The sequence below is a fragment of the Amblyraja radiata genome, chromosome 21 (assembly GCF_010909765.2).
Source record: "Amblyraja radiata isolate CabotCenter1 chromosome 21, sAmbRad1.1.pri, whole genome shotgun sequence".
Taxonomy (NCBI): Eukaryota; Metazoa; Chordata; class Chondrichthyes; order Rajiformes; family Rajidae; genus Amblyraja; species Amblyraja radiata.
In genome coordinates, this window is record NC_045976.1 from 20,291,197 (window position 1) to 20,317,922 (window position 26,726).

At 42.3% G+C, this 26,726-nt stretch overlaps 1 protein-coding gene across 3 annotated transcripts in view; it reads right to left on the reverse strand.

Annotated features, from left to right (window-relative positions):
• The window catches only part of celsr1 (cadherin EGF LAG seven-pass G-type receptor 1), a 270,069-nt gene that overhangs the window by 122,681 nt on the left and 120,662 nt on the right, over positions 1-26,726 (reverse strand). For all 3 annotated transcript variants that reach the window (XM_033039749.1, XM_033039748.1, XM_033039747.1), the window contains exon 3: positions 10,113-10,751. In XM_033039749.1, coding sequence (XP_032895640.1) covers positions 10,113-10,751 — 639 coding nt within the window. The remainder of the gene's footprint in view (positions 1-10,112; positions 10,752-26,726) is intronic.

A 26,726-nucleotide genomic window follows, 5' to 3' on the forward strand; every position in this document is an offset into this window, starting at 1 on the left:
CAAAATTATAAAAGGACTGGACAAGCTAGATGCAGGAAAAATGTTCCCAATGTTGGACGAGTCCAGAACCAGGGGCCACAGTCTTAGAATAAAGGGGAGGTCATTTAAGACTGAGGTGAGAAAAAACTTTTTCACCCAGAGAGTTGTGAATTTATGGAATTCCCTGCCACAGAGGGCAGTAGAGGCCAAGTCACTGGATGGATTTAAGAGAGAGTTAGATAGAGCTCTAGGGGCTAGTGGAGTCAAGGGATATGGAGAGAAGGCAGGCACGGGTTATTGATAGGGGGCGATCAGCCATGATCACAATGAATGGCGGTGTTGGCTCGAAGGGCCGAATGGCCTCCTCCTGCACCTATTTTCTATGTTTCTCTGTCTTTTGGATTTGGGAGAAAACTGGGGGAAATCGGCACTGTCACAGGAAGAATGAGCAAACTCCACACAGACAGCACCCGAGGTCAGGGTCGAACCTGGGTCTCTGGCATTGTGAGGCAGCAAGTCTATCACTGCACCACTGTGCCACCCAGGCCAGTGCATGTTGATGTTCATGCAGAAAATCTGGGTCTCTATCACCCTGGATGCACATGCTACTGGGTCAAGAACTTGCTTGGTCAAGTCCTGAGGGCAACTATCGCAGAGTCACACACATCCCACGTTCAAGTTCAAGTTCACATTTATTGTCACTTAACCAATTAAGGTACAGTGAAATTTGAGTTACCATACAGCCATACTAAGTGAAAAGAACACAATACACACATAAAATAAAATTTAACATAAACATCCACCACAGTGGAATCAACATTCCTCACTGTGATGGAAGGCATAAAGTTCAGTCATCTTCCTCCTTTGTTCACCCGTGGTCGGAGCCTTTGAACCATCCGCAGTTCGCCGCTACAGATGGTCCGATGTTCCGAAGCCCACGTGTCGGGATGATCAAAACTGCGACGTCGGGACGGATCGGAATACTCCGCAGCAAGGAGTTCCCGAGTCGGCTGCTTCTTATCGGAGACCGCGCGCGGGCTTCACGGTGTTAAAGTCCACAGGCCCCGCGGTCGGAGCATTTCTTCTGGCGATCCTCGACAAAGGATAGCAGCTCCCTGATGTTAAAGTCCGTGCCGCACCTGCGGCTTGAAGCTCCTTTTAGGCCGGTCTCCAGGGAAGGCCGCACCAATCCAGTTGTTAGGCAGCGGGGAGAAGGGTGGGGCGCAGATGAGATACTGAGAAAGTCGCATCTCCGTCAAGGTTAATGGCTGAAAAAAAGTTTTCCCCTATTTCCCCCTAGGAACATTGAAACACACATTTAAAACATACTTAAAATAATAAAAAACAGAGAAGGGACGTGACAGACTGCTGGTGAGGCAGCCATTGCTGGTGCCACCCGCTGCCACTCTACAAATCAACATAAGGGAAGATATGACTGGCCAAAAGAGAGTAGAGCAAGACACCCGCAACAGAATGGTCCAGACTAAATGTTCAGAGCGCATCCTGCCACAGCTAACACTGTGCCATCTGGGAGACGGGGCCACAAGCCCTTGTCATGACGATTAAGTCATCATTCCAGGGAGAGACTGCTTGGGCACCTGCATCACCTCATGCATGACAGGTACGGATGGCTAGGAAGGAACTGCAGATGCTAGTTTAAACCGAAGATAGACACAAAAAGCTGGAGTAACTCAGCGGGATGGGCAGCATCTCTGGAGAGGTACTGATGGCTGTTGTGCTGACTACAACATAATCTGTTTTGCTATCTTCTTATCCCTAGACAACAACAGGAACAGAAGTATTGCTGTAAGCAAACCAATGCTTAAGGAATTCATGAGGATAACTCTTCCAAGTGAGCACCTTCAGGACTACCTCCAGCCAGCAGGAACCAGCCAATGGTGCAGCAGTAAAGCTGCTGCCTTACAGCGCCAGAGACCCTGGTTCAATCCTGACAATGGGTGCTGTCCGTAAGGAGTTTGCACGTTCTCCACATGACCTGTGTGCGTTTTCTCCGGCATATTCGGTTTTCTCCAATACTCCAAAGACGTACAGGTTTGTATGTTAATTGGCCTTGTAAAATTGTAAATTGTCCCTGGTGTGTACAGGATAGCATTAGTGTGTGGGGATCACTGGTCGGCACGGACTTGGTGGGCCGAAGGACCTGTTTCCCCGCTGTATCTCTAAACTAAACTAAATTTGCATCATTGCCTTGAGGCCAGGAATACTAGTCAGTTCAGGAATACTAGTCAGTACAGGAATACTCGTCAGTACAGGAATACTCGTCAGGTTCCCAGCACAACAGGAGGAGGGCAAGGGTTCAAGGCAGGTTACCAGCACACTCATGCTATTAGTAATGCCTTACTCTATACATAATGGTATAATCACTCATTTTAGTGCCAATTCCATTCGTACTCTCTTTCCTGGGAATGCAACCTGAGCCATAAGTAACAGCACAAAATGATCATGGGGTTCTCGTGGATAAAACACAATAAGTTAGCATTTGATTACAGTACATAATCAGAACTAATGGAATGCTAGCTATTATTACAATGTAGGATGATTTTGATGCAACTTCATTGTACAGTGGTGAGAGTGCACATCATGTTTGAGTTGTATATTGCTGCAACAGGAGCAGTGCATGGAAGGCTCTTCATATTGATTCCTGGCGTGGAAGGGCTGATCTACGAAGAGAGGTTTAGAAAGTTGGGCCAACACTTATAGGAGTGTGGAAGAATGAGATGCAATCTTAAAAATGAAACTTTTGTGGTTTTGAAAGGGATTAATAGGGTAGTTGCCGAATGGAGTTTCCCCTGACTAAGGAATCTAGAACAAGGGGACAAAGATTCAGAATAAGTGGACATCCATTTCAGAGGGATGAGGAGAAATGTCTTCTCTCAGATTCACATATCTTGGAATTCTCTAACCCAGAGAGCTATGAAGACAGACTCGTTGATGGATATTGAACAAGAAGGTAGTCAAGAACTTTGTGGGAACGTTGTACAGTGGTGCTGAGTGGTGGAGGAGGTGCAAAGGGCAACTGGCCTGCACTTGCTCCTGTTTCTTATGTTCTTATGTTAAGCTCTCAAATACCCATTGCAACATAGCAGTTACGGAGAGAGAACCAAAATTAACTTCATAGTTCTCATTAGAAATGGAAACACTAATTGGAAAGGATGGTTATTCGAAATGCAATGTGTCTGGCCATATCCCTCCAAACCTGCCCTATCCACGTATCTGTCTAACTGTTTCTTAAACGTTGGGACAGCCCCAGCCTCAACTACCTCCTTTCGACCCGGTTCAGAAGATGAGGAGCTGTTTCTTAAGCCTACATTGGGCTTCGACGTAACAGCAAAAAAACCAAAGGCAGAAAGGTTTGAAGGGGAATTTGATGGAGGATTAATCTGACAAGTAAATGGACACTCAGGTTCACACTTGTGGATTGAATAGAGGTGCTCAGCAAATTGGTCGCTATATCTCAATTTATTTTCTCTAATGTAAAAGACACTACCTCCTGAACGCCAAATAAAACACACTAAATTAGAAGTAGTGTCAGTAAATTACTGCTTTCCCTGGAAAGAGTATTTCAGCCCTTGTATGATAGGAAAGGAAGAGGTAAAATGAAAACGATTGCATCTACTATGGTCACAGAAGACGAGTGAGCACTGGTGTAACAGCCCTGTCCCACGGTACGAGTTCATTCCAAGAGCTCTCCCGAGTTTAAAAAAAATCAAACTCGTGGTAAGCACGGAGAATGAACGTGGCGGGTACGTCGGAGCTCGGGGACGTCTCTCAGCGCTAACGGCAGGTACTCAGGCAGACTCGCTAATGGCAGGTAAGCACGGGAAGACTCGTGAAGATTTTTCAACATGATGAAAAATGTCCACGAGAGCCCCGAGTACCGACGAGTGGCCATTACCGTAAACCTCCGAGTTCGAATCAGGGCAAACTCGGGAGTACTCTTGGAATTAACTCGTACCGTGGGACAGGGGTTTGAGCCAGAGGGGTGAAAGATCAGCACAAGGTGAACTCTATCCTCGCTCTGACTGGGAGGAGAGGGGCGAGAGAAAATAAATTGCAGGAAATGGAACCAAGATAGTGGAGAGTATGCCAACTATAATGGAGGGGAAGCCATGATTAAGGAAAATAAAAAGACATTTCAGGAACACAGATATGGGGAGTAATTAAGGCCTATTTTTTTTCCCATGGAAAGCATGAACAGCTTACAGATTCAACCAGTTGTCTGGTTCAGTACAACGTGTACAAGCCTTACTTTGATACTGTCATCCCAGATTCACTGTGAGCTTGAACCATCAGATCTGGAAGCCAAGGTAGTTCCAGAGGTAAATATCAAATTATTATACAATCCAATTGTCAAGGGCACAAAACCATTTTAGTTGGCAGAAAAAACCACGCACATGAAGACAGGTCGACTATCATCACCTGAAGATATTACACATAATTGGTTTATGAAAACAACAGCATGAAAGAAGAACTAAGTAATTACTGAACACAGGAAGCAGAGAGTACGCTGTACTGTATATGGTGCTGGTGAGGATGGAAAGATTGGAGATACTTTTACAGAGGGTTTTTTGATATTTTACCCCAGCATAATGAGGAAATAAATTATCAAACAGATGACTGATAAACACCTGATTTTTTTCCTCTTCCAACAGTAAACAATGCAACATAATGTTTTTTGGAATGTTGGGAGCCTTGTGGTACCTTCACTTTGTTGTTTTTCTTATTTAAAAATATCAAAAAGGTCACTAAAAGCTGATTACAATTGTTATCTCCGGTGAAACATAAATGGCAGCACAGTGGCGCAGCTGGCAGAGGTGCAGAGCTGCTGTCGCATAACCTCGGAGACCCGGGTTTATCCTGACCACAAGTGCTGCCACACTGCTCCAATGTACTGCCATTTATCTTTGGAGTGTGGAGTTTGCATGTTCTCCCCGCGATCACATGGATGCTCCGATTTCCTCCCGTATTTAATTGGCTGCTGTAAATTGCCCCTCGTGTAGCAAGTGGATATGAAAGTGGGGTAACATGAAACTAATGTGAATTGGTGATCGATGGTCAGTGTGGACACGGTGGGCCGAAGGGCCTATTTCTATGCTGTACCTCTAAATAAATGAAAAGTGAATTTCAACTAACTCTCAACATCAACCTATGTGCGTAACCCAGAATGCATTCGCATTCATCCTTCCCCTGAGTTTTAACATTGGTATTTTAGAGTTTTTCTCAATTTTTATATTCTAGACACCTCCCGCCATAAATTCCTACATTCTACTAGTATTCTTGTAAAAGTGCATTCACTTGAACTATTGCTTCAAGCTCCTTAAGCTTTAATAAAGACATCTTCATTTCAGCAAATTTCTCTGCAGCACATCCTCCTCATTGGGAAAATCAAATGCAGGCTAGGTGATTCTTTGCCGAATGCTTGCAAATCTAATCATAACCTCACTAATGTTTATCATTTCTCCCCCAGTCCTAAACCTCCTCGCTACCTTTTGTCTTGCTCAATATCAAAAACATTGCATCCTCCTTTTGGCTACTGTGCAAGTTTTGTTGCAAACTCTAATTTCCAATACCTGCTCACTATTTTCTTGTCAGGTTCTTCCATTAGCATTCCACTTCTGCCTTCTATTTCAATGCATTTTCCAAAACCATTTTATATGATTTTGCATCAATCAACACTTAATATTTCCTTTAAACCAAAGCAAAACACTTACATGGTTTTCAAACTTCATGCTGTTTCTTCCCAGTAGCATGAACATTACAACATGGACCAAAGCCGTCGATACCTGCGCTGCCTCTACTCCACACGAGATCGATCCTTTTTGCTTGCCAAGTTCCTCTCTTGCTTTCAAGCTACTTTCCAACTTACAAACTTTGGCACATCTCTGCTTCGTTCACTCACCCTGTTAATGCATTTTTCAGCTTTGACCATAGTTTAATGAACATTTTCCCAGCTCCCTCTCCCAAGGCTCCTGTACAGAATATTAATATCTAAATACATATTCTTGACCTGTCAGAATAAATTTGTTTCTTTTAACGCTGCATCTTTTTACCCTTCAAACCCGGATACCCCCAATTATTATTTCAAACTGTAATAATAAAGAATGTTCCATGGCCTCTGCATCATCCCACTGTGTTGATCTCAAAGCTGCATTTGTTTTCTGACTAAATCCAAAATAAATGTTAGCTTTGTTTCAACTTTAGTTTTCTGCACGTTTGCAATATATCCCAGCTTTCTAAGGGAATTATTTTCAAGGTTTTTGCCCTATCAAACCTATATCTCGTTGCAGAATTAAAGCGTCCTCACCTTAACATGCCCTTCTACCAATTTTCGTTATCAGCAGAAATCTTCAAAACCTTATATTTCTTTCTTCCACGAAGACGTCGATTGAGCCTATCATGTCTCTGCCGTTTCTCCATTCTTCGTCAATGCAACACATCATCACATTTAAAACAAAACCCTATCAATTTGTAGCTTCCTTTTAATTTCTAAATTACTTACCATACCTTGTGCTTTAATTTAGGACACCACTTACTATTTTCCTTGATTCAAAGCACTGATGGATGCAATAAAAAAAAGTAGGCCCAAAACTAAACATCCTGAGTTTTAATGACCAACTACTCTTGTGAAACTCTCTTAAATACTACTCATTCCCCTTTCTCCAAACCACTGCGATACAGCTTGCTAACTGTGAACTATTTTACCCTCCTCAGTTAGTCACAAAAGTGGTCACTTGTTTAAAGCCTTCTGAAACACTAAATGCCACTGCATTTTCCCAATTGAACTTGCTCATGTTGTTGTTAAAAGTTGAAAATCGATGCAAATGGATCCATGACATTTATTCATCCACCATATCTGTCAGTTGAAAAAAAACTCCTAACATGTGAGCACACTATATTCCTTCTTTAAATCTATGTGGCAGTATTTAATGTTATACACGGACATTCAAGTTAGGAGCAGCGTTAGGACACAACCATTTCAGCCTGCTCTACCATTTAATAAGAACAGGGCTTGTCTGACTGTAACTAAGTCTGTACCCTGTAGTAATCTTTTCTCCATTGCTTATCCACAATATATATAGCTCTGCCTTAAAAAGACAATGTTATACAGGTAGTTCTGTTTTAACACAATAGGTGTGTTCCTCAGAGACCGTGCGTTATAGAAAATTGCATTAGACAGTCATGTCAATGGGGAAATAGGCCACTGTGCCGCCCACATTGTGGTCCACTTTGGTTTAACAAGCCTATTTTATTTATTCCATCTCGTCTTACTTCAACCATTTCAGGATTTATCTGTTGCTTAATTCCTCTCCATTTTGTATATGTTGACATAAAGCACATGTTGGAAATATTCTGGACAACTTCCCTTTGCATTCATCCAACTTGCGATTCTCTCTATTGGTCAGACAGAAACCAATTCCCTTTTTTATTAATAAAAAGTGCTGAGGTAACTCAGCAGGTCAGGCAGCATCTCTGGAGAACGTGGATAGGTTCAGCGGCATGGTGGCACAGTCCGCACTGTATCTCTAAAACTAAAGGTGACTTTTCAGGTCAAGGCTCTCTTTACTAACGTACCTGTACAATGCCTAATTAACACCCTCATTTTATATTTTAGATTTCTTAACAAAAGAACCTCATGCCTCTAAATCCTATCCTTCCTCTTCGGCATTCATTTGTTTTTGACCTTTTCAGCATGTCTATTTCATTCACTAGCCTGTTCTCACATCCTCTATTTATTTTGTTTAGTCCTACTAAAAGCATCTTAGACTTCCTTTTCAAACTTGTTAAAAGGTTCCTGCCAAAATACTGGCCTATTGTTTTGTTCGATGCTGGCAGAGGTTTTTGCAAATTTCCAGCCCCCTGTTTTCATAAACTCGCATGGTAACAGGGTCCAAATTGAGTCACAGTTCCCTGAATTAACATGAACAATCTGATATGGTCGACACTGGGAAAGACATTGTACGTCATTGCCAGGAGTTTCGATCCCTGGTTCCAAACCATACATCACAATGAGACATCTGTTGAACGATCTCTAAATTAGCATGTCAAGTAAAAGTGTAAATGAATTAATTGGTCTATAATGACATGACCTGGCTGTAACCCAAACAGGATGAAATATTCCGCCCCTTAATTTCAATGCTTCTATGCTACTTTATATCACATGTACCTAGATACAGCAGGATTCAACTGTTTATTACAGGCCTATTTATCAACGATGAAAGCCGACCTGTATGACCTTGTCACAGAATAAAATGATAATTGATGAATTATTCATTGATGAAATATGAATTTGGTGAATTGGGTGGTGCAGCAGTAGAGTTGCTGCCTTATAGTGCCAGAGACCTGGGTTCGATCCTGACTACGGATGCTGTCTGTACGGAGTTTGTACATTCCCCCCGTGACCACGTGGGTTTTCTCCAGGTGTGCCGGTTTCCTCCCACACTCCAAAGACATAGAGGTTTGGCGACTAATTGGCTTGGTAAAATTGTAAATCGTCCCTGGTGTGTGCAGGATAGTGTTAGTGTGTGAGGATCGCCGGTGGGCTTCCGTGAAGTGTGTCTAAACTAAACTAAATTAAAACTAAGTTAGTGTGCAGCCTATAGTTAGTTGTTCCCTCAGTCTGCCAAAATGGAAAGCATTGCCAAGGTCTTCCTCGACTGCCTCCTCCCTAGTGGCTAAGGAGCAGCTCCCTGAATCCAGATGAGTAGCTTCCATCCATCTAGCTGCACAGTAGACATAATCTACATTGCATGTCAACTCTAAGTAAGATGCAGGGGAGCAAAGTCAACCATTAAGATGGACTGGGACATATGTTTCTCAACTCCCCACTTTCCCACTCTGCTCACACTGACTTCACCAGCAATCTCAAAACACACAGGAGAAAGTTCATGGGACCACCTAACAAGACGAACTACATGAAATACAAAACTGCAATGTAAAGCGAGAAGTTACTACTGTGCCATCCATGCATGCACAAAGACCTCCGTCGAATTGCTGGAGGAGGAAGATTTTACCTGGAAGACACTTAATTGGGGTCCGTGCTATGAAAAGTCATTTTCTATCTGCTGTAAAGAACTTAAACAATACAAAATAATTTCCCTGAGTTGGCGTGCTATCCACACGTGGATTAGAACATTTGATGTAAAGAGGATGGCACTAAACAGGTGGGATTTGAGAGTACTGCAGTTTTCATTCTCCAGCATATTCAGCAACATATCCGTACCTTGGCACCTCGATTCAGATACATGGCATGAAACAGTGTGGAATCCATTCTTTCTGTATTGTACTGTACATCACCAATGTTCCTCCACATTATAGTTCATGATATTTACAGCACACTTGACTCAACATGGAATTTAACAATTCTTAACCATTCCCAAAACAGCAGATGTCATTTGTAATTATGCTATTATTTTTAGTTTCCATGGACCCATTATTGTTCTTTTACATCTTAGTATCATGAACTTTTTCCCTACATCACCAATTTGTCAATTAATCACTCTTGCTTCTATCGCTACAATCCTTGCCTTGTGTTCTTACCACAATCATCTTCTCAGAGTGCCATTCTCACAACTTCATTATTATTTACTTAAAACCTGCTAAAACCGTCAAATTTGTTTGAATCAATGAAAGATCACCAGTTTAGGTCAGAGATACAGTGTGGAAGCAGGTCCTTTGGCCTACTGGGTCTCACACACTAACGCTATCCTACGCATACTAGGGACAATTTACAATTTTACCACGTTAATTAACCTACAAATCTGTACGTCTTTGGACTATGGGAAGAAACTGGAGATCCTGGGAAAAACCCACGCAGATCATGGGAGAACGTACAAACTTCGTACAACCAGCACCCATAGTCAGGATCGAACCCAGGTCCCTGGTTCTGTTTGGCAGCAACACTACCGTTGCGCCACCGTGCCGGCCAAACTAAACCGTTCTTTTTCATCTCCACAGATTCTGCCTGGCCTGCAGAGTATTTCCAGCTTCATCTTACTTTCCGCATCAGTGGTTTCTTGTGTCTCTCATCTACAAAGTGCTTTTTGTGTTAAAAAAAAACAGTCCAAAAACAGAATAAATAAATAAACTTGAACTAAAACACCCAAGATGCTTACCTGTATATTCTTGGCGGCATTCACAGTTGTAGCCTCCCTCCCTGCTGCGGCACATACCGTGGTTACCACAGGGGTTGGAATAACAGAGATCAATTTCTGTTTCACAATAATCCCCAGTAAATCCTGGAGGGCATCGGCACCGCAGCCCGTTGATGGGATGAATGGGTCGGAATAAGACTGTGTCGGATGAAATGAAAGGAGCAGAACTGTCGAACTTCAACACGGAGACACACTTCATGTAGTTCTCGCAGGGCTCCCTCAGGCAGATATTGTCATCAAAGGGAAGGACCCTTTGGGTGGAGATGGTGGTCAGAAGTGTCCGGTTGAGGTAAATCTGTTCCTGCAGATCCTCTGAAGGAAAATATTGGTTTCGAATCCCTCCTGGCAGCAGTGCGGAGAAACTCACGTTCAGAATGTTTGCACTGACATCGGTGTCATTCTGGATATTAAAAATAAAGATGTCTTCTTTGGTGGTGGACAACACAGCAGCAACTCCTTCCACAAAGAGCGACAGCAGTGGAGACAGAAACCTGTCCTGGGACATGTTCTCCAAGCGTACAGTGATGCTGTTTGTCAGCATGTCTTCAGTAATGATGGTTACTCTCAGGGTACAGAGTGCAGAAATAACGTGAAGACCATCTGGAGGGGGAAGAAAAAGAGAAACCATCACAATCTGACACAGTTGGTGCAGTTTATGTCATGTATAAAATAGTGATGTACGAGAATCTAGCTGCACTTCAAAACAATGCTTGACTCACACAGGGTATTGCACATTGGTGTTAACAGGTAACTAAATGAACTATCTTATGCTTCAGGGTCTGCATTCAGCTCGGAGAAGGCAGGTGGGAAAATAAAATCTGTGCAAAGAACAAAATGATCACTTCACAAAGAGGAAAGTTAAGTTAAAATATCAGAAAGTTATGTTAAAATATCAGAAAACCAAGGAAAGTTGGGAGCATTTCAGTTCTGTTCTGGCATTCATTCAACAAGATTGTGGCTGATCTTCAACCATAAACACCATTTTACTACCATGTTCCATTTCCTGCAGTTCCTCTCATATCCAGGAATTGATCTCCGATTCAGATATAATCAATGACGGCCTCCGCAGACCCCTGGACAAGAGTATTCCAAGAATCAACACCCACTCCATTGAAGCAATTCCCCTTCATTTGTATCGTAAATATTCAAAATAATTTCAAAATATTACTCCCACTTTCACAAATTAAAAAATACTAAGATGCAGATGGGTGATTTTTCATTCAATGTTACAATATAGTAGCTTCTGACAAATATACAGCAACCTAACAAAACTTTAACTGAGTCATTTCCACATTATGTAATGCATACTCAAAATCAGACAGAAACCAATTCCCTTTTTACAAAAATAAAGCACTGGAGTAACTCAGCAGGTCAGGCTGACTGCTATTTACCATCAACTTCACGCAGTTATCTTGACGACATCCTCCCACCATGCCTCTTTGCTTTCTACATAAGATTCCAACATCATCAGTACCTTGTGTCTCCATCCTGTTTTTCTTTGTACATCAGGGTTGGGATACATGTTTGCAATAGCTGGACAATTGCCCCTGGTTTGTCTGCTATTCCCATCCACCGAGATTCTGAGGCTCAATGGATTTGGCTTACAAGGATTATCTAACCTGTCTCATGTGAGACAGGTTAGATAATCAAAGAGAGGGACATGGAATACGATCACTACAATCTCACAATAAGCAGTGCAGGGACATCCAATATATAAGGAGAAAATAAAAGCTCTGATCTTTTATTTGGGGCAACACAGTGGTGCTGCGGTAGAGTTGCTGCCTTACAGCGATTGCAGCACCAGAGACCCGGGTTCGATCCGGACTACGGGTGCTGTCTGTATGGAGTTTGTACGTTCCTGCCGTGACCATGTGGATTTTCTCCGAGATCTTCGGTTTCCTCCCACACTCCAAAGACGTACAGGTATGTAGGTTAATTGGCTTGGTGTATATGTAAATTGTCCCTAGTGTGTGTGTAGGATAGTGTAAATGTGCGGGGATCGCTGGTCAGTGTGGACTCGGTGGGCCGAAGGGCCTGTTTACGCGCTGTATCTCTAAACTAAACTAAACTGAACTAAACTAAAGTAATCTGAATTTATCACAAGCAATGCAGCAAGGGGCATGGGCAGGTAGGATCAATACAGTTCTTGGAAGCAGGGTGCCCAGGATACTTCAACTGCTTTGACCTTTCTGTCTTCCACACAAAACGGGTCAAGAGTCAAGAGAGTTTTATTGTCATGTGTCCCAGATAGGACAATGAAATTCTTACTTGCTGCAGCACAACAGAATATGTAAATATAATACAAAACGGAAGATAAAAGTTCAGTGTGTCTATAGACCATAGACCATATATACACAATAAATAAACAGATATAGTGTAATAATAATAATGGACTGTGATTGTTCAGAGCTTATTTGATGTCATTGTTTAATAGACTGATGGTTGTGAGGAAGAGGCTGTTCCTAAGCCTGGATGTTACAGATTTCAGGCTCCTGTACCTTCTTTCCGATGGCAACGGTGAAATGAATGTGTAACCAGTAAGGTGTGGGTCTTTGATGACGTTGGCAGCCTTTTTGAGGCAGCGACTGCGATAGGTTCCTTCGGAGGTCAGAGCCGGTGATGGACTGGGCAGTGGTCACAACCTTCTGCAGTCTTTTTTGCTCCTGGACGTTCAAGTTGCCGAACCAGGCCACGATGCAGCCAGTCAGTATGCTCTCTACTGTGCACCTGTAGAAGTTCGAGAGAGTCCTCCTTGACAAACCGACTCTCCGTAATCTTCTCAGGAAGTAGAGGCGCTGATGTGCCTTCTTTATAATTGCATCAGTGTACTGGGACCAGGAAGGATCTTCGGAAATATGCACGCCCAGGAATTTGAAGTTTTTGACCCTTTCTACCATCGCCCGGTTGATATAAACGGGACTGTGGGTCCCCATCCTACTCCTTCCAAAGTCCACAATCAGTTCCTTGGTTTTGCTGGTGATGAGGGCCAGGTTATTATGCTGGCACCATATGGACAGTTGCTCGATCTCTCTTCTATACTCTGACTCATCCCCATCAGTGATACGTCCCACAACAGCCTGACGTACGAGTTTTTGTTGTCCAAGTGGTCCAGAATGGAGTGGAGAGCCAGTGAGATCGCATCCACTGTTGACCTGTTGTGGCGGTAAGCGAATTGCAGTGGGTCGAGGTAGGAGTTGATATGCGCCATAATCAACCTCTCAAAGCACTTCATCACCACAGACGTTAGTGCCACTTGTCGATAGTCGTTGAGGCACGTCACCTTGCTCTTCTTGGGCACCGGTATTATTTATGCCATTTTAAAAGTAGGTGGGAACCTCAGTCCTCAGAAGTGAGAGGTTGAAAATCTCGTCAAAAACTCCAGCCAGTTGGTCTGCACAGGTTTTGAGAACACGACCGGGTATACCATCAGGTCCAGGCACTTTTTCCAAGGGTTCACCCCTCTGAAGGATATTCTGACGTCGGCCTCTGTGACTGTGACTGTGACTGAAATACCATCACGGCGAATGGGGGCTCGGAAAGGCACATCAGTGTTCTCCCTATCAAAGCGTGCGTAGGAGGTGATGGCATTCAAGCCCCGCCACAGTTGGTGAACATCCGTCTCATCACCCAGGTGGAAGTGGCAAAGCAGAAGCAGACCTTCAAGCAGCAAGATACACCAACACAGACAAATGAAGGGGTTCAGGAGGGTTTTATGAATCTGGAGAGTGGAGAGGTGTAAAGGAAGCTAGTGCGGGCATTCCCAATCCAAGTGTAGCCAAATGAAAACTATCCATTGGCCACAGTCCTCGCAATAATATTCTGTTGTGACAATTCCGCAGCCAAACTTTAATGTTCTGTCTTAAAGCAACTATCTCTTGAAAAACATTGAAGTTGCTCATAAAAATCTAGTAAACAGAATAACACTCGCAACATAAATCCAACAGAAAGCGTATATTTAGGTAAATAACAATGCCTCGGCTAGATACATGAAAACTACCTCCAGACTTTAAATTATGTCGTGTAGAAGCATAATTAGGAATTTGCCCGTGCAGGTCAATGAAAATACAGTCTGGTACACCCCGCTTCCCAATTCAGCAACTTTTGTTCCAAACACATTTTTCTAAACAGATTGGGCAGAAAGCCATTTGGTTGACTATATCCTTTTAAAACTATTTCCAAATGTTTCTGCACTGTGCATTTCTCTTATTATCTTGAACAGTGGGAGTGCCAAACAGATCCCATTTCATCATATTCGTACAAGTAACTAGGCAACTTCAGCATGGTCACACAGGCAAGTAAGTAATGCCTCGCCACCTGGCGTCTTGCAACAATTATCAACATTACATTGGCTCACATATCAAAAGGTTCTTTCCAGACTAGGCTGATGTCAATCAATTTTTTTCATTCTCAGTTGATAAGCCTGAGGTTTCGTGACACTCACTAAAGCTGAGCAATAGTAAGTAATGCCAATCTGTTGATCGGAATCCATTGGACTGTGAAAGCTCTAAAGAGCAACAATAGAACATAAAGATTGTGCTTTAAGGGAATTTGAAAAATAAACTTCCAAGTAATAGTGTGTGTAGCAGCAAGTGTGTACAAAGGTACGTTAAGAAAATTAATGCTATAAATAAAATTGCAGATGCACGACATGAAAAATCTATCAGAGGAGAAAGAAACATATTCAAAGGATATTTTATATCCATGTTCAGATCGGGGTAAAGAGGACAAAAGACTCAATGTTAGGGTATTTAAAATGGCAACGTGGGGAAGTGATATGCAAATCTGAGTGATTTCACAATAAGCAATGAACAAAATAAACATTCATGTACGGTACTCAAAATACAGTACATGTGACAGGAAACTAAACTACAATAAATAAATGGCGTACAAGAAATCCAATCTGCAGGAGCTGGTAGCCTCTATTGTATTCATAGATAAGTACATTTCAAATCCATTTGCCACAATTTTCTCACAGTTCAAGAAATATGAATGTGTTGTAAAATTGTAAAAATCACTTTTATTTGAATAGGACAAGATTTAAAAAAAATAAAAACAGACTATTAGCTTAACATTAATGACATGGAAAATATTAGTACTTATCATCGGAAAAGGGCACCAAAGTACCTGGGAATGTTTGTAGTGATCAATTTTTTGACATTGCCTTCTCCCCTATATAACATGGTGGAGACAATGGGTGTACTCCGTATGAGCACAAAGAGAACACAATTATTTTGTGTAGTATGAATCCAAAATACACACAAGCTCACAAAGACTCCAACTAATCCCAACATTTGAAATGGGTTAGTCTGGTAGAGGATGCTTTGAAGTTTGGGTGCAGGATTGTTTCTTCAGCAGTGCATAAGTGGATTCATTTTACATCCAACTTATGATCAACAACATCACGAAAATGGTATATGTGGGTCTTGTCAGGCTCTTCCAGATTAGAAATTTGTTTTGTATTGCGAAGCCTAAAATCCAAGTAGTTGACTTATTAAAAAGTCTTCTTTAAAGCAAAAAATAATACCTAAACCTCTGCAGCTCCACTTTGAACACTCCATTATCCAACACAAAAACACTGGAAAATCTGATATTCCACAAAGCAGGAATTTGCCATGGGATGCAAAGGAAGTTTGAAGAATTCCGCTCGACAGTCGCGCCACATCTTCAGTCAATTATCACGAATATTTAAAAAGGCCAAGTCCCAAGTACAAGAATATGCATGTGAAATGGGTGCAATGCAGTCTTTGCACGTGGCGCTCATGACCATTTTGGTCATGGGCCAGCTGCATCGAACCTCAGTGAGGCCCAAGACCTTGTCCAGACATCTGAGAGATTGAGTGCTGAAGCTGGGTCTACTGCTGGGAGTGAGAGACTTCAGTGTGATGTGAGATTCTCAGGTGGGGCAACTTGAGGAAAGTACGAAATCCAGCAAGGGATCAATTCAGCAGCAGGGCTATGGAAACATGAATCCCATTGCACCTGCCCGGGCATATTCCCTTAAGGACAATGAGTCAATTTTCTTGACAACATTTCAAGGCATAGGTATAGGGAACAACAGCATTTGTTGTGTACACCAAAGAAACGTCTAATGCTGGGAAACTGCAGATGCTGGAAATCTAAAATAAAAACAGAAGGGTCTTCAACCTGAAATGTTAACTCTGTTTCTCTTCTCACAAACACAGTCTGAGCTGCTGAATATTTGCAGAATTTTCTTCTTTTATTTTATCGTTTGTCATGTATCTGACATGGAAATCATGAAAGGAATTACTGGTCAAATTTTCAGAATTACGGGAAAAGGGTTGGAAATGGTCATGACGACATTTCACGTTATTTTTCTTCAAACACAAAACATCGAAATAGATTGTGCCTTGTTATCAATCTGTGGGGTAATCTGCCTTCAGTTATCTGAAGGGTGGAAATGACGTGTGCCTCGTAAATTACCCATGTTTTATCTGTTGCAAACCGCTTCTAATCCATCATAAAGATAGCTTTAGTATCAAATGAGCTCTAAACTGCACCTTTCAATAAGGCCAATAATACACGTTGCCTGTAAATGCCAGCCATTGGCAATTGTTAGCAGCTTATCAATTATCTTAGCAAACAATATTCTCTGCTGATGCCAAGTGATACTCACAAAAGTATCACAGATCTTTTTTTCTCTATTCAGTCGACTAATCCGTCATGGTTGATCCACATTGCTGAAGAGTTTGAAAGAAATGATAGCAATGCTGGAATCTTTCTGGACATGGAGATTATTAACGTGGACACAAAGCAAGAAGTAAACCCAATTTCCCAATCAAATATTTTCACCCCACAAATTCAATGACAATTCAAGATTATGTACCAATCCGAGCACCAAATATTGCAACAATTACACAAACATCATGTCATCTACGGATAGGTCGAAGAGTGTGGGAGGAAAGTGCAACACCCGGAGAGAACACATGGGGTCACGGGGAGAACGTACAAACTCCCTGTAGACAGCATCCATGGTCAGGATCGAACTCAGGTCTCTAGTGCTGTAAGGCAGCAATTCTACCGCTGAGCCACAGTGCCGCACCCACTTCAAAATGTTCTGGTCACAGAATACCAATAATATGACTAGTTTGATGGCACCAGATATAACCAAGTGGTTGTAACTTGAATCATTTCCAATTACATTTGAGCTCTAGATTTCTTTTACAAACACCTGAAAAGTACAGCTTTTAGATATTTTTTATTTGTCCTAAACATTCAACTCTTTTGGCATCTTGACAATTGATGTACAGAGATGATCCCTTGATGCGCTTACTCATATTGGAGACCTAATATAAAACCATGCAAACCTACACAACCAATTATACATCATTGTAAACATTGCATGGCTTGTGCAGAAGGAATCCAAATGTTGAAAAAATAAATATTGCCAATATTAGGCATCAAGAATATAGAAAATAGTCATAAACAGTGCTGAAAGCTCACATTTAATGAGAGATTGTTAGAACATTAGTCTCCAAAACAGGGCAATAAATCAATTCTGGGATATATAATAGATATTGAATGCCAAATGTGAATGGCAATTGGATAGACAGGCTCTACTAATGTTTTACATAGAAAATAATTGCCTCACAAAATTTGGCAAGCTGCAGCCTTGGAGTCTACGGATGTCAACTGATGCAACAAGGAAACAGGCACTTTGTCCCAAGTCGCACCCTGGTCACTCCATCTTCGCCCCTCTCCCATCAGGCAAAAGGTATAGGTGTGAAAACGCACACCTCTAAATTCAGGGACAGTTTCTTCCCAGTTGTTACCAGGCAACTGAATCATCCTAACACAACCAGAGGACAGTCCTGAACTACCATCTACCTCATAGGTGATTCTCGGACTATCTTTGATCAGCTTTACCTTGCACTAAACGTTATTCCCTTATCATGTATCTATACACTGTAAATGGCTAGATTGTAATGATGTATTGTCTTTCCGCTGACTGGTTAGCACACAAAACTCTTTCACTGTACCTCGGTACATGTGACAATTAACAAAACTGAACTGAACTAAACTGAATTTCTTCATGCCAAGATGCCTCATTTAAATTTGTCCAATTTGGCTGCATTTCTGCCATATCCCTCACCTATCTCACATAACCTACCTTATCCATGTACCTGTACAAATGTCTTGTTATTGGACCTACCTCAAACACTTCCTCTGACAGCTTGTCCATATACATATCACTCTCTGTAGAGAAATAGTTGCCCCTTAATTTCTTATTAAATCTTTCCTCTCTCTCACCTTAACTTATGCCATTTAGTTCTTTATTAACCAACCATGGGAAGAAGACTGTGTGCATTAATCCCATCAATATCCATTAAATATCCAAATGATATATTAAGAAACAATACAGTGCAGCTAATTTGTTGGATATGAGTATTTCAATAGAAATCCAAATTGCAAGTAATTGCGAGAACTTTTCTGCTAAATGTATGAAAATAATATGAGAAGCATCTGTTTTAAATGCTCTAAGTCCCCAAAAGCACATTTGCATGAAACCGGCAGTAAACTTGACTAAAGCAAGATTAACTATTGAGGTATCCTTGATCAAACTCCTAAGCCTGGATTCTTAATAGAAACTACTTGGAACTGACTGACTATACAAGTAAACAACATACTGCATTCTCACAAATATACTCCACCCTTAACAACAGGTCTCAGCTACTCTTGTACCAGAACTGGGTACAAACTATCAAAGCATCTCAATGCAGAATTCTGGACTTTTCTTGACCGTTTCTACAGTCCAGAAACAGCATTCCAAACCAAAATAATTAATGACCAGGCTGTACACTGTCAATTATTGACTAGGATCCCCATCTTTAAGAATAAGCACATGTCCTAGCCTAATATTACAATGTACTTGAAGTTTAAAAAAATTGTGAATTAACATTAAAAAGGAATTAATGTTTAAATCCATTTGTATTCTAGCGAGCCACTAAATTTCAGGTGTCACGTCTGCCAAATCTCTTTTGATTCCTGTCTTAAGCTTTGATTAAAACAGGAGCAAATAGATTTCTTATGAATGCACATGTGTGGCCATTATCACTACTAATCCACATTATCCTTTTACAGATCAGATAGGCCTCTCCAAGAATACTAATCTTTGTGTACAATTTAGGGGAGGGTAATAATTAACTGCAGGACACAATGCATGCGTGTTTTCTGCCACATATCAAATTAACAGTATTAGATGATGGGATGTGGAAGGAATCACGATTCTCGTGTCCCAGACATTTAGTCATAGGCAGCTCCGGTTGCAATGTGAATAACAAGATACAAGGAGGATGGATTATATGTCACATTATTGGTGCAGCTTAATCAGCATTCATTTGCGGCATTTCATTAAGGGGAACATTCATGTAAACACTGCCTAATGGACGACAGGAACACACCACTTAATAAAGTCACAAAACTTTTTACAAATTAATCTTGTGTTCTTCCTTGTATCTCACAGTTCTTTTAATTTAACAAGCCACTTCCTGCCAAATGTTTTCAGCTGTGCCAGGCTAATTCATTTGGCCCTCAACATCTGGGGAAATACAGTGAGAAGACTGGGACCAAGGCAGCACCTTCAAGAAGCACACCAGATCCAGAGTAATCCTACCCATTGTACCTAGTTATCGGGGCAAGACTCTCCACTAAATATTTGGAGCACTAGGGAGAAACTGTAAACATAACATTGTGTTCATTGAACCATAAGGACAAATGGTCATTCCATCTTAGAATTGTACTACAATTATTGCTATTCTGCTCCATTTTATCCTTTCACCAATAGATAAATAATACATTAATTATCTTTAATCTCTTTTGGCTACGTGTAAGATTTGTAATAATGGTATAGACGCACGACCACACATGATCATCTGCAAATTATTGCTTTTTTAGGTTAGAATTTGTTTTCATAAATATATATTTTAAAAAGATTTAAATGTTTAAAAAAAAGGTCACAAGCAGCTCATTTCAAACCCCAGTATGTGTCTATGGATGGCACGCATGCTTTAAGTTTAGCGGGGTTCAAAGATAGTTTTGCGACTGATTGCACCACACTTGTGTATTAAGTGCAAATGCTCACCATTTGGTCACATCCATGCCTTTACCCATGCTATATGCACAAAGTGCATTGTGCTTAGTTATGAGAATTTAAAAAAGCCACATGGCCATTATTCCACATTATGGAGCAGCATTATGTGTGTTAGTCATTAATGTAAGAGATACACCATTGTAGTTTACGCTGCCTCAAAATTTGTTCCAATGGCTTTAATCAACTGGATTTCAGAAGCAGAGATAATATTCTCTCAGGCACGTGAACAGACAGGAAAAAAAGGGGTACAGACCAAAGGTAGATTGGATTAGTTCATGTTGGCATTGTGGTCAGTACAGGTCTGAAGGGCCTGATCCTGTGCTGTTCATTGCTCTGTGTTAATATGCCAGTGGGACCATATAATGCATGCAGCACTGCCACTTGTGGATAGATTTATAGCCATCTGCATTATTGCCTACAGGAAGCTGTCTTGTTTGTACAAATACATTTACTCTACTCACTCTGCATTCTGACCTGAAGCATCAGGATTTGTTATTCAAGTTGCTATTGCAAAATGCAAAAAAAGTACATAATTTATTCACCCAGCATTTAAAAGAATGAGCAATCCTATGAGAAAGAAATATGGAAAATGTGTAGTATCCACATGGTGCATTGCCACAGTCGTTTACCACATGAAAATCTCTTTGGAGTGGTTCAGAGACAAAGTTAGTTAAAATTGCACGTCATGCTAAAGGAGGAGTTACTAAGATTTAGGGATACACTGGGTAACCAAAAGTTCTATCAAAAGATGTGAGTTTTAAGCAAGGTGGAGAATAAAATACTGAGGCTTATGGAGGGAATTACAGAACTTGAGACCTTAATGGCTGAAAATGCAACCACCAATAATGGAGCAAAGGTAAACCAAGATTGCCAGTAGAGTTGATTGGTCCAATAAACTATATCATAGTCCATATTTATGCTTTAATAATCCTAATCGTAAGGATATTGCTCATGCAAAGACCTTTATGAGCTTGTTCACACTATTGAGGAAACCATTGTCAAGTTAAGCATTTCATATTTAGAATGTATCAGCATGAACAGAACTGGAAGGAACATGTATGTCACAGCTGAAGTGGCAGCGGGGTAATAAAAATTAGAGCCAGACTTTGAGAACTGAAGTTGGCAAACTTGATTACACATTGAGACCGATAAAATACTGGTAACCTCTTCCACAAATGGGATGGGGATGTTGGTCCTAATGCCATGGAGTAGCATTGGGCCTTGAAGTGAGAAAGTAAGAAATACATGGTACACAAAAATGCAGGAGAAACTCAGCGGGTGCAGCAGCATCTATGGAGCGAAGGAAATAGGCGACGTTTCGGGCCGAAACCCCTTCTCCTTCGCTCCATAGATGCTGCTGCACCCGCTGAGTTTCTCCAGCATTTTTGTGTACCTTCGATCTTCCAGCATCTGCAGTTCCTTCTTGAACACAAGTAAGAAATACATATCTGGTTCGGCCACGAACATAACATTTATTTTCAGGAACTTGAAAGAATAAGGTGGGGGTCAGAATGTGGCATCTCACTGCGCCGTGCTGTCCCAGAAGAGCATTTACTATTATCCATTGCAATTGTTCCATTTCCCTGACTTGTGTATGATTGTACACCTAGTTATGATTTGACAGGATAGGGTGGAAAACAAACTTTTCACTCGATAATAAACTGACATAAAACCAAAGATAGGCACAAAGAGCTGGAGTAACTCAGCGGGTCAGGCAGCATCTCTGAAGAATAAGGATGGGTGACGTTTCGGGTCGGGGGCCTTTCTTCAGACTCACTAGACTAAGATTAAACTTAATGCTGGTCTTGCCAATGACACCCGCATTCCAGAAAAATGAACAATAAAAACTGAAGCTCTAAAATCTGAGGTTGACATATTATTGTGAAAATAAAGTGAATGGCAACATTGAACTAAATCACTTATTATCCATAATCTCACTGAATTGCAACATAAACTCAGTACTAATATGCTGGAAACATTGGACAGGTTTGACAGCATCTGTGGAGAAGGCAACAGAGGTAACATTTCACACCTCTAATCTTACTTGAGAAAAGTTAGAAAACAGGCATGTTTGGAGATGTGGAGAAAGGTGGAGAGAACAAAAGGAATATGTGATGAGGTGGGAGCATGAGAAAAAACAGAATGAGACAGATGGCATTGGCATCATCTGAAAGGTGGGGGGGGGGAGCGCTTGTTAATTCCGGCTGAACTTTCTGGAAGAGGTACAAAAAGAGAACAAAAGGAGAGAGAAAAAAAATGTTGGAACAGTGGAATGCAGTACACTAGAAACCTGAAACGAGCAAGAATGCTGGCACCATCCAACAGGTCGAGCAATATCATCAAGGAGAGAGAAGGCAAGCCAGCACCACACAGCGAGGGCCCCACAACAGAACAAGCAGGCCCCGGCACACACTGGAAAGGCGAGCCTTCTGGAACTCAAGCTCAATCTGGGGTCCAAGGGCTGCAGCTAGCCCAAGGACGGTGAGATGATGTTCCTTACACGCACCGGAACTGTGCAAGTGGCCAGAGCCCAAGGGCAGACTGGGAGAGGGACAGAGATTCAAAGCTACACAAAAATGCTGGAGAAACTCAGCGGGTGCAGCAGCATCTATGGAGCGAAGGAAATAGGCAATGTTTCGGGCCAAAACCCTTCTTCAGACCCTTCAAAGCTAATTAGACTACTCCAGCGTGTAGGAAGGAACGGCAGATGTTTGTTTACACCAAAGATAGACACAAAAAGCCAGAGTAACTCAGCGGGTCAGGCAGCATCTCTGGAGCGAAGGAATGTGTGACGTTTCAGGCCGAGACCCTTCTTCAGACTGAGAGTCAGGGGAGAGGGAAACGAAAGATATGAAAAGGCACATACTGCAGAACAAATGAATGAAAAATATACAGAAGGACAAGTCAAATCCAGCAACAATGATCAAGGAACGATGGAGCCGCCTGTTTCTATCTTCGCACGGCAAATAGGACAGAGGAACGTTTAACAAAATACATAGCTTGCAATAACGTCCTGATTAAATATGTCAGATAAAAAAGAAAAGCAAATACACATTTTGCAGCTCCATCAGCCAAGCACACAGTGGTATTCACATAATTGATGAACTTTAACAAACTGTGGGTCCCCCTCCTGCACTTCAACAAGCACCGCACCATTGCCACCTGTAAAGTGGGTTGCGGAGCTGGTGGGGGGGTAATTGGTTGTGGGGGGCTCCACTACTTCAGGCACACAGTCAATGCACCCCCCACCCCCTCCCCCCCTTCCACCCGTTGGTCGTGTGTGGCTCCGAATAAATGTTTACTCTGGTTGTCTTCAGCAATCCCTCAAAGACTTCTCCGCCTCCCTCTGATTATTTTAATCAGTCAGGCGCTTCGGTTAAATCTGTAACCCCTTTGTTCTCTTTTCTTGCTTTTTATCAGTATCTGGCTTGAATCCTAAAGATTCCCGCCAATTTTTTGCATTTTTTTCACAGCAGGCAAGTAGACTGTCCACCTTGCCACTGCGTTTCATTTCTTTGTGCTGTCAAAAATATATTGCTTTGCATTTTATTATCCCGCAGAGCTGGTTTTATTTGCATGCATTAAACAGAAATAACTTGTAAAAAGACTTTCTAAAAAATACACATGGAATAGTTCTGCAGGTAGAAATTCTTTATTCAGTGTCTTTCAGCTTTACACACTTTTGAATGTGTAATTAATTTGCCTTATTAAAATTTTTAAGTTAATTTTAATTTATTGCTTTTTCTTCACAGGATTGAATTGAATTGAATTGAATTTCCTTTATTGTCATTCAGACCTTTCAGTCTGAACGAAATTTAGTGCCTGCAGTCATACATACAATAATACAATGATAGACAACAGAACAGACAGTAAACACAAATTAACATCCACCACAGTGAGTCCACCAAGCATCTCCTCACTGTGATGGAGGCAAAAATCTTAGGGCTGCAGTCTCTTCCCTCCTCTTCTCCATCTGTGCTGAGGCGATACCCCACCGGGCGATGGTAAATCAGTCCCGCGGCTCACCGAGCTCCGCGAACGGGCCGGTTCAAACACCGCGGCCCGGGGTGGTCGAAGCTGCCGCCCTCCAGTCCAGCGGACGCAGCTGTTTACGACGTCGTCCACTGGCCCGCGGCAGAACCCCGGACTCAGGCCGCCGCCAGAACGCCGTCTCAGCCACCGGAGCACCGTTCCAGCCCCGAGCCGGGTCGAGCTCACGTGAGCGTCTCAGCCCCGCGCCTGGCCGCCCTCACGGGAGCGCCGTTACCCTCGAGCTGGGCCGCCGCGACGGGAGCGCCGTTCCACCCTCGAGCTGGGCCACCCCGACGGGAGCGCCGTTCCACCCTCGAGCTGGGCCGCCCCGACGGGAGCGACGTTCCACCCTCAAGCTGGGCCGCCCTCACGGGAGCGACGTTCCACCCTCAAGCTGGGCCGCCCCGATGGGAGCGCTGTTCCACCCTTGAGCTGGGCCGCCGTGACGGGAGATCCGTTTCCCTCGGGCTGGGCCGCCCCGACGGGAGCGTTGTTTCCCTCGAGCTGGGCCGCCCCGACAGGAGCGACGTTACCCTCGGGCTGGGCCACCCACACGGGAGCGTCTCAGCCCCTCGCCAGGCCGCCCTCACGGGAGCGTCACAGCCCCTCACGGGAGCGCCGTTCCAGCCCCGAGCTGGGCCGCCCTCACGGGAGCGAGCCCAGGGCGAGTCCTGACAGGCTGCCTCCGGAGCCTCGAGGTCGCCAGCTCCACCATTAGGCCTCAGCGCAGACGGAGGCAGAGAAGGGGGATACGACAAAAAAGTCGCATTCCCCCGAAGGGAGAGACAGCAAGCCCTGTTTCAACCCCCCACCACGCCCCCCACACATAAACACAACCTAAAAAACCAAAAACTTAGCTAGACAAAACGAAAAAACAACACAAAAAAGTAAAAACAAACGGACTGCAGGCGAGCCGCAGCCGTTCACCAGCGCCGCCACTTCCGGATGCAAATCTGCAAAAAGCAACATACACCTGAGAGAAGACCTGGCACTATTCCATTCTTCCAGGAAATTCCTCTGGTAAATTCCAAAAGGGGGTGACAAACATAAACCATGGAACTTTCCCATCTAAAATAAAATATTTTCTGGTAAAAAGGATCAAAAATAATTTAATGTTAGTAAAAAAATTCAAGTAGTTAATGCCTTTGACAATTACCTCGAATCCAGGGATCTTCATTTAAGATGTGTGGTTGTTTAATTGAAACCTGTTGCAATATAAACTGCTGGAGAAAGCTATCTTTACAATAGTGGCAGTGGGTCTTCTCATATTATTATAAAACAGAAAATAGCAGGACTCACTGTGCAATGCCTGTTCAAAGATGACCAGTCTTTAGATTGGACATAGTTTGAGATTTCAAGAACTTTTAAAGGCGTGGTAGATGTAAGAATATACTTGTTTGCTGAATGAAGATGTTCTCATTAATGGATAATTCCAGAGCCAGGAGGCACTGATTTGAAGTGTTAAACAAAAGACATAAGAGGAACATGAAGAAATAATACATGCATTGGGTAGTCACTGTTTGTAGTGGTTGTGGCAAATCAACGGGACAGGATTACTTAAGAACACAGTGAATGGGCTGTACAGTTCATTGCCTATGCTGTATGATACTATGACACTCGATGATGATGAATGAATGAATTTGCATTAATATAGCTATGGAACATAATGGATGAAAGCATAATTAATATTATCACTTATATTTAAAAAAACCTTTAAAGCATAACGACATCCATTCAAAAATTTGCCAAGATTATTTTGTGGGGATATCATATTCTATTATTGTTGTTCTATTATTATTATTATTATTGTTCTATTATTCTGGCAGTCAAGGAGTCTGTCCAAATAATATCCTTAGGAATATTTAAAAATAGGATTGCCATTTAAACATAATGAACAAGTGACATGTCACACCTCATTCTTAATGTGATTTTTTAAAATGAAAAAGCACATTTTAAGAACACTGTTTTATTTCAGTGCTGTTTACCGAGGGACAGGGAGCATTTTCAAGACTTTTCTTCACAGTATTTCCTTCAGACTCTTTCTCCAGATGCAATGTGTCTCCTCTCCACACCTCACATTGAACACGGGCAGCAAGTCAGTCCTTTTGCTTTAACTGGTTACTTTAAACATTCACTAAACTTGGAGAAACAACTGCAGTCTCTCACTCTCTTGCTGCTGACTACATCAAGCAATAAGCTTTGTGCTTTACTCAGAATGAAGTCAGCTGTTGACTGTTACCCTGGCATCCATTCCCAGTTCCCCTCACTCAGCCACCTGTCAGAGCCCCTCCTCTCCAATCCTGGATCATAAACTGACCATGGGATTGGTGCCAGGATTGTGATGTTCACATCCACAAGCCCAAGCGGACAATTGATGAAATGGGGGAAAGGGCTGAGGGTCCACTTTATACTGTGATTTAGAGAAAGGACAAACA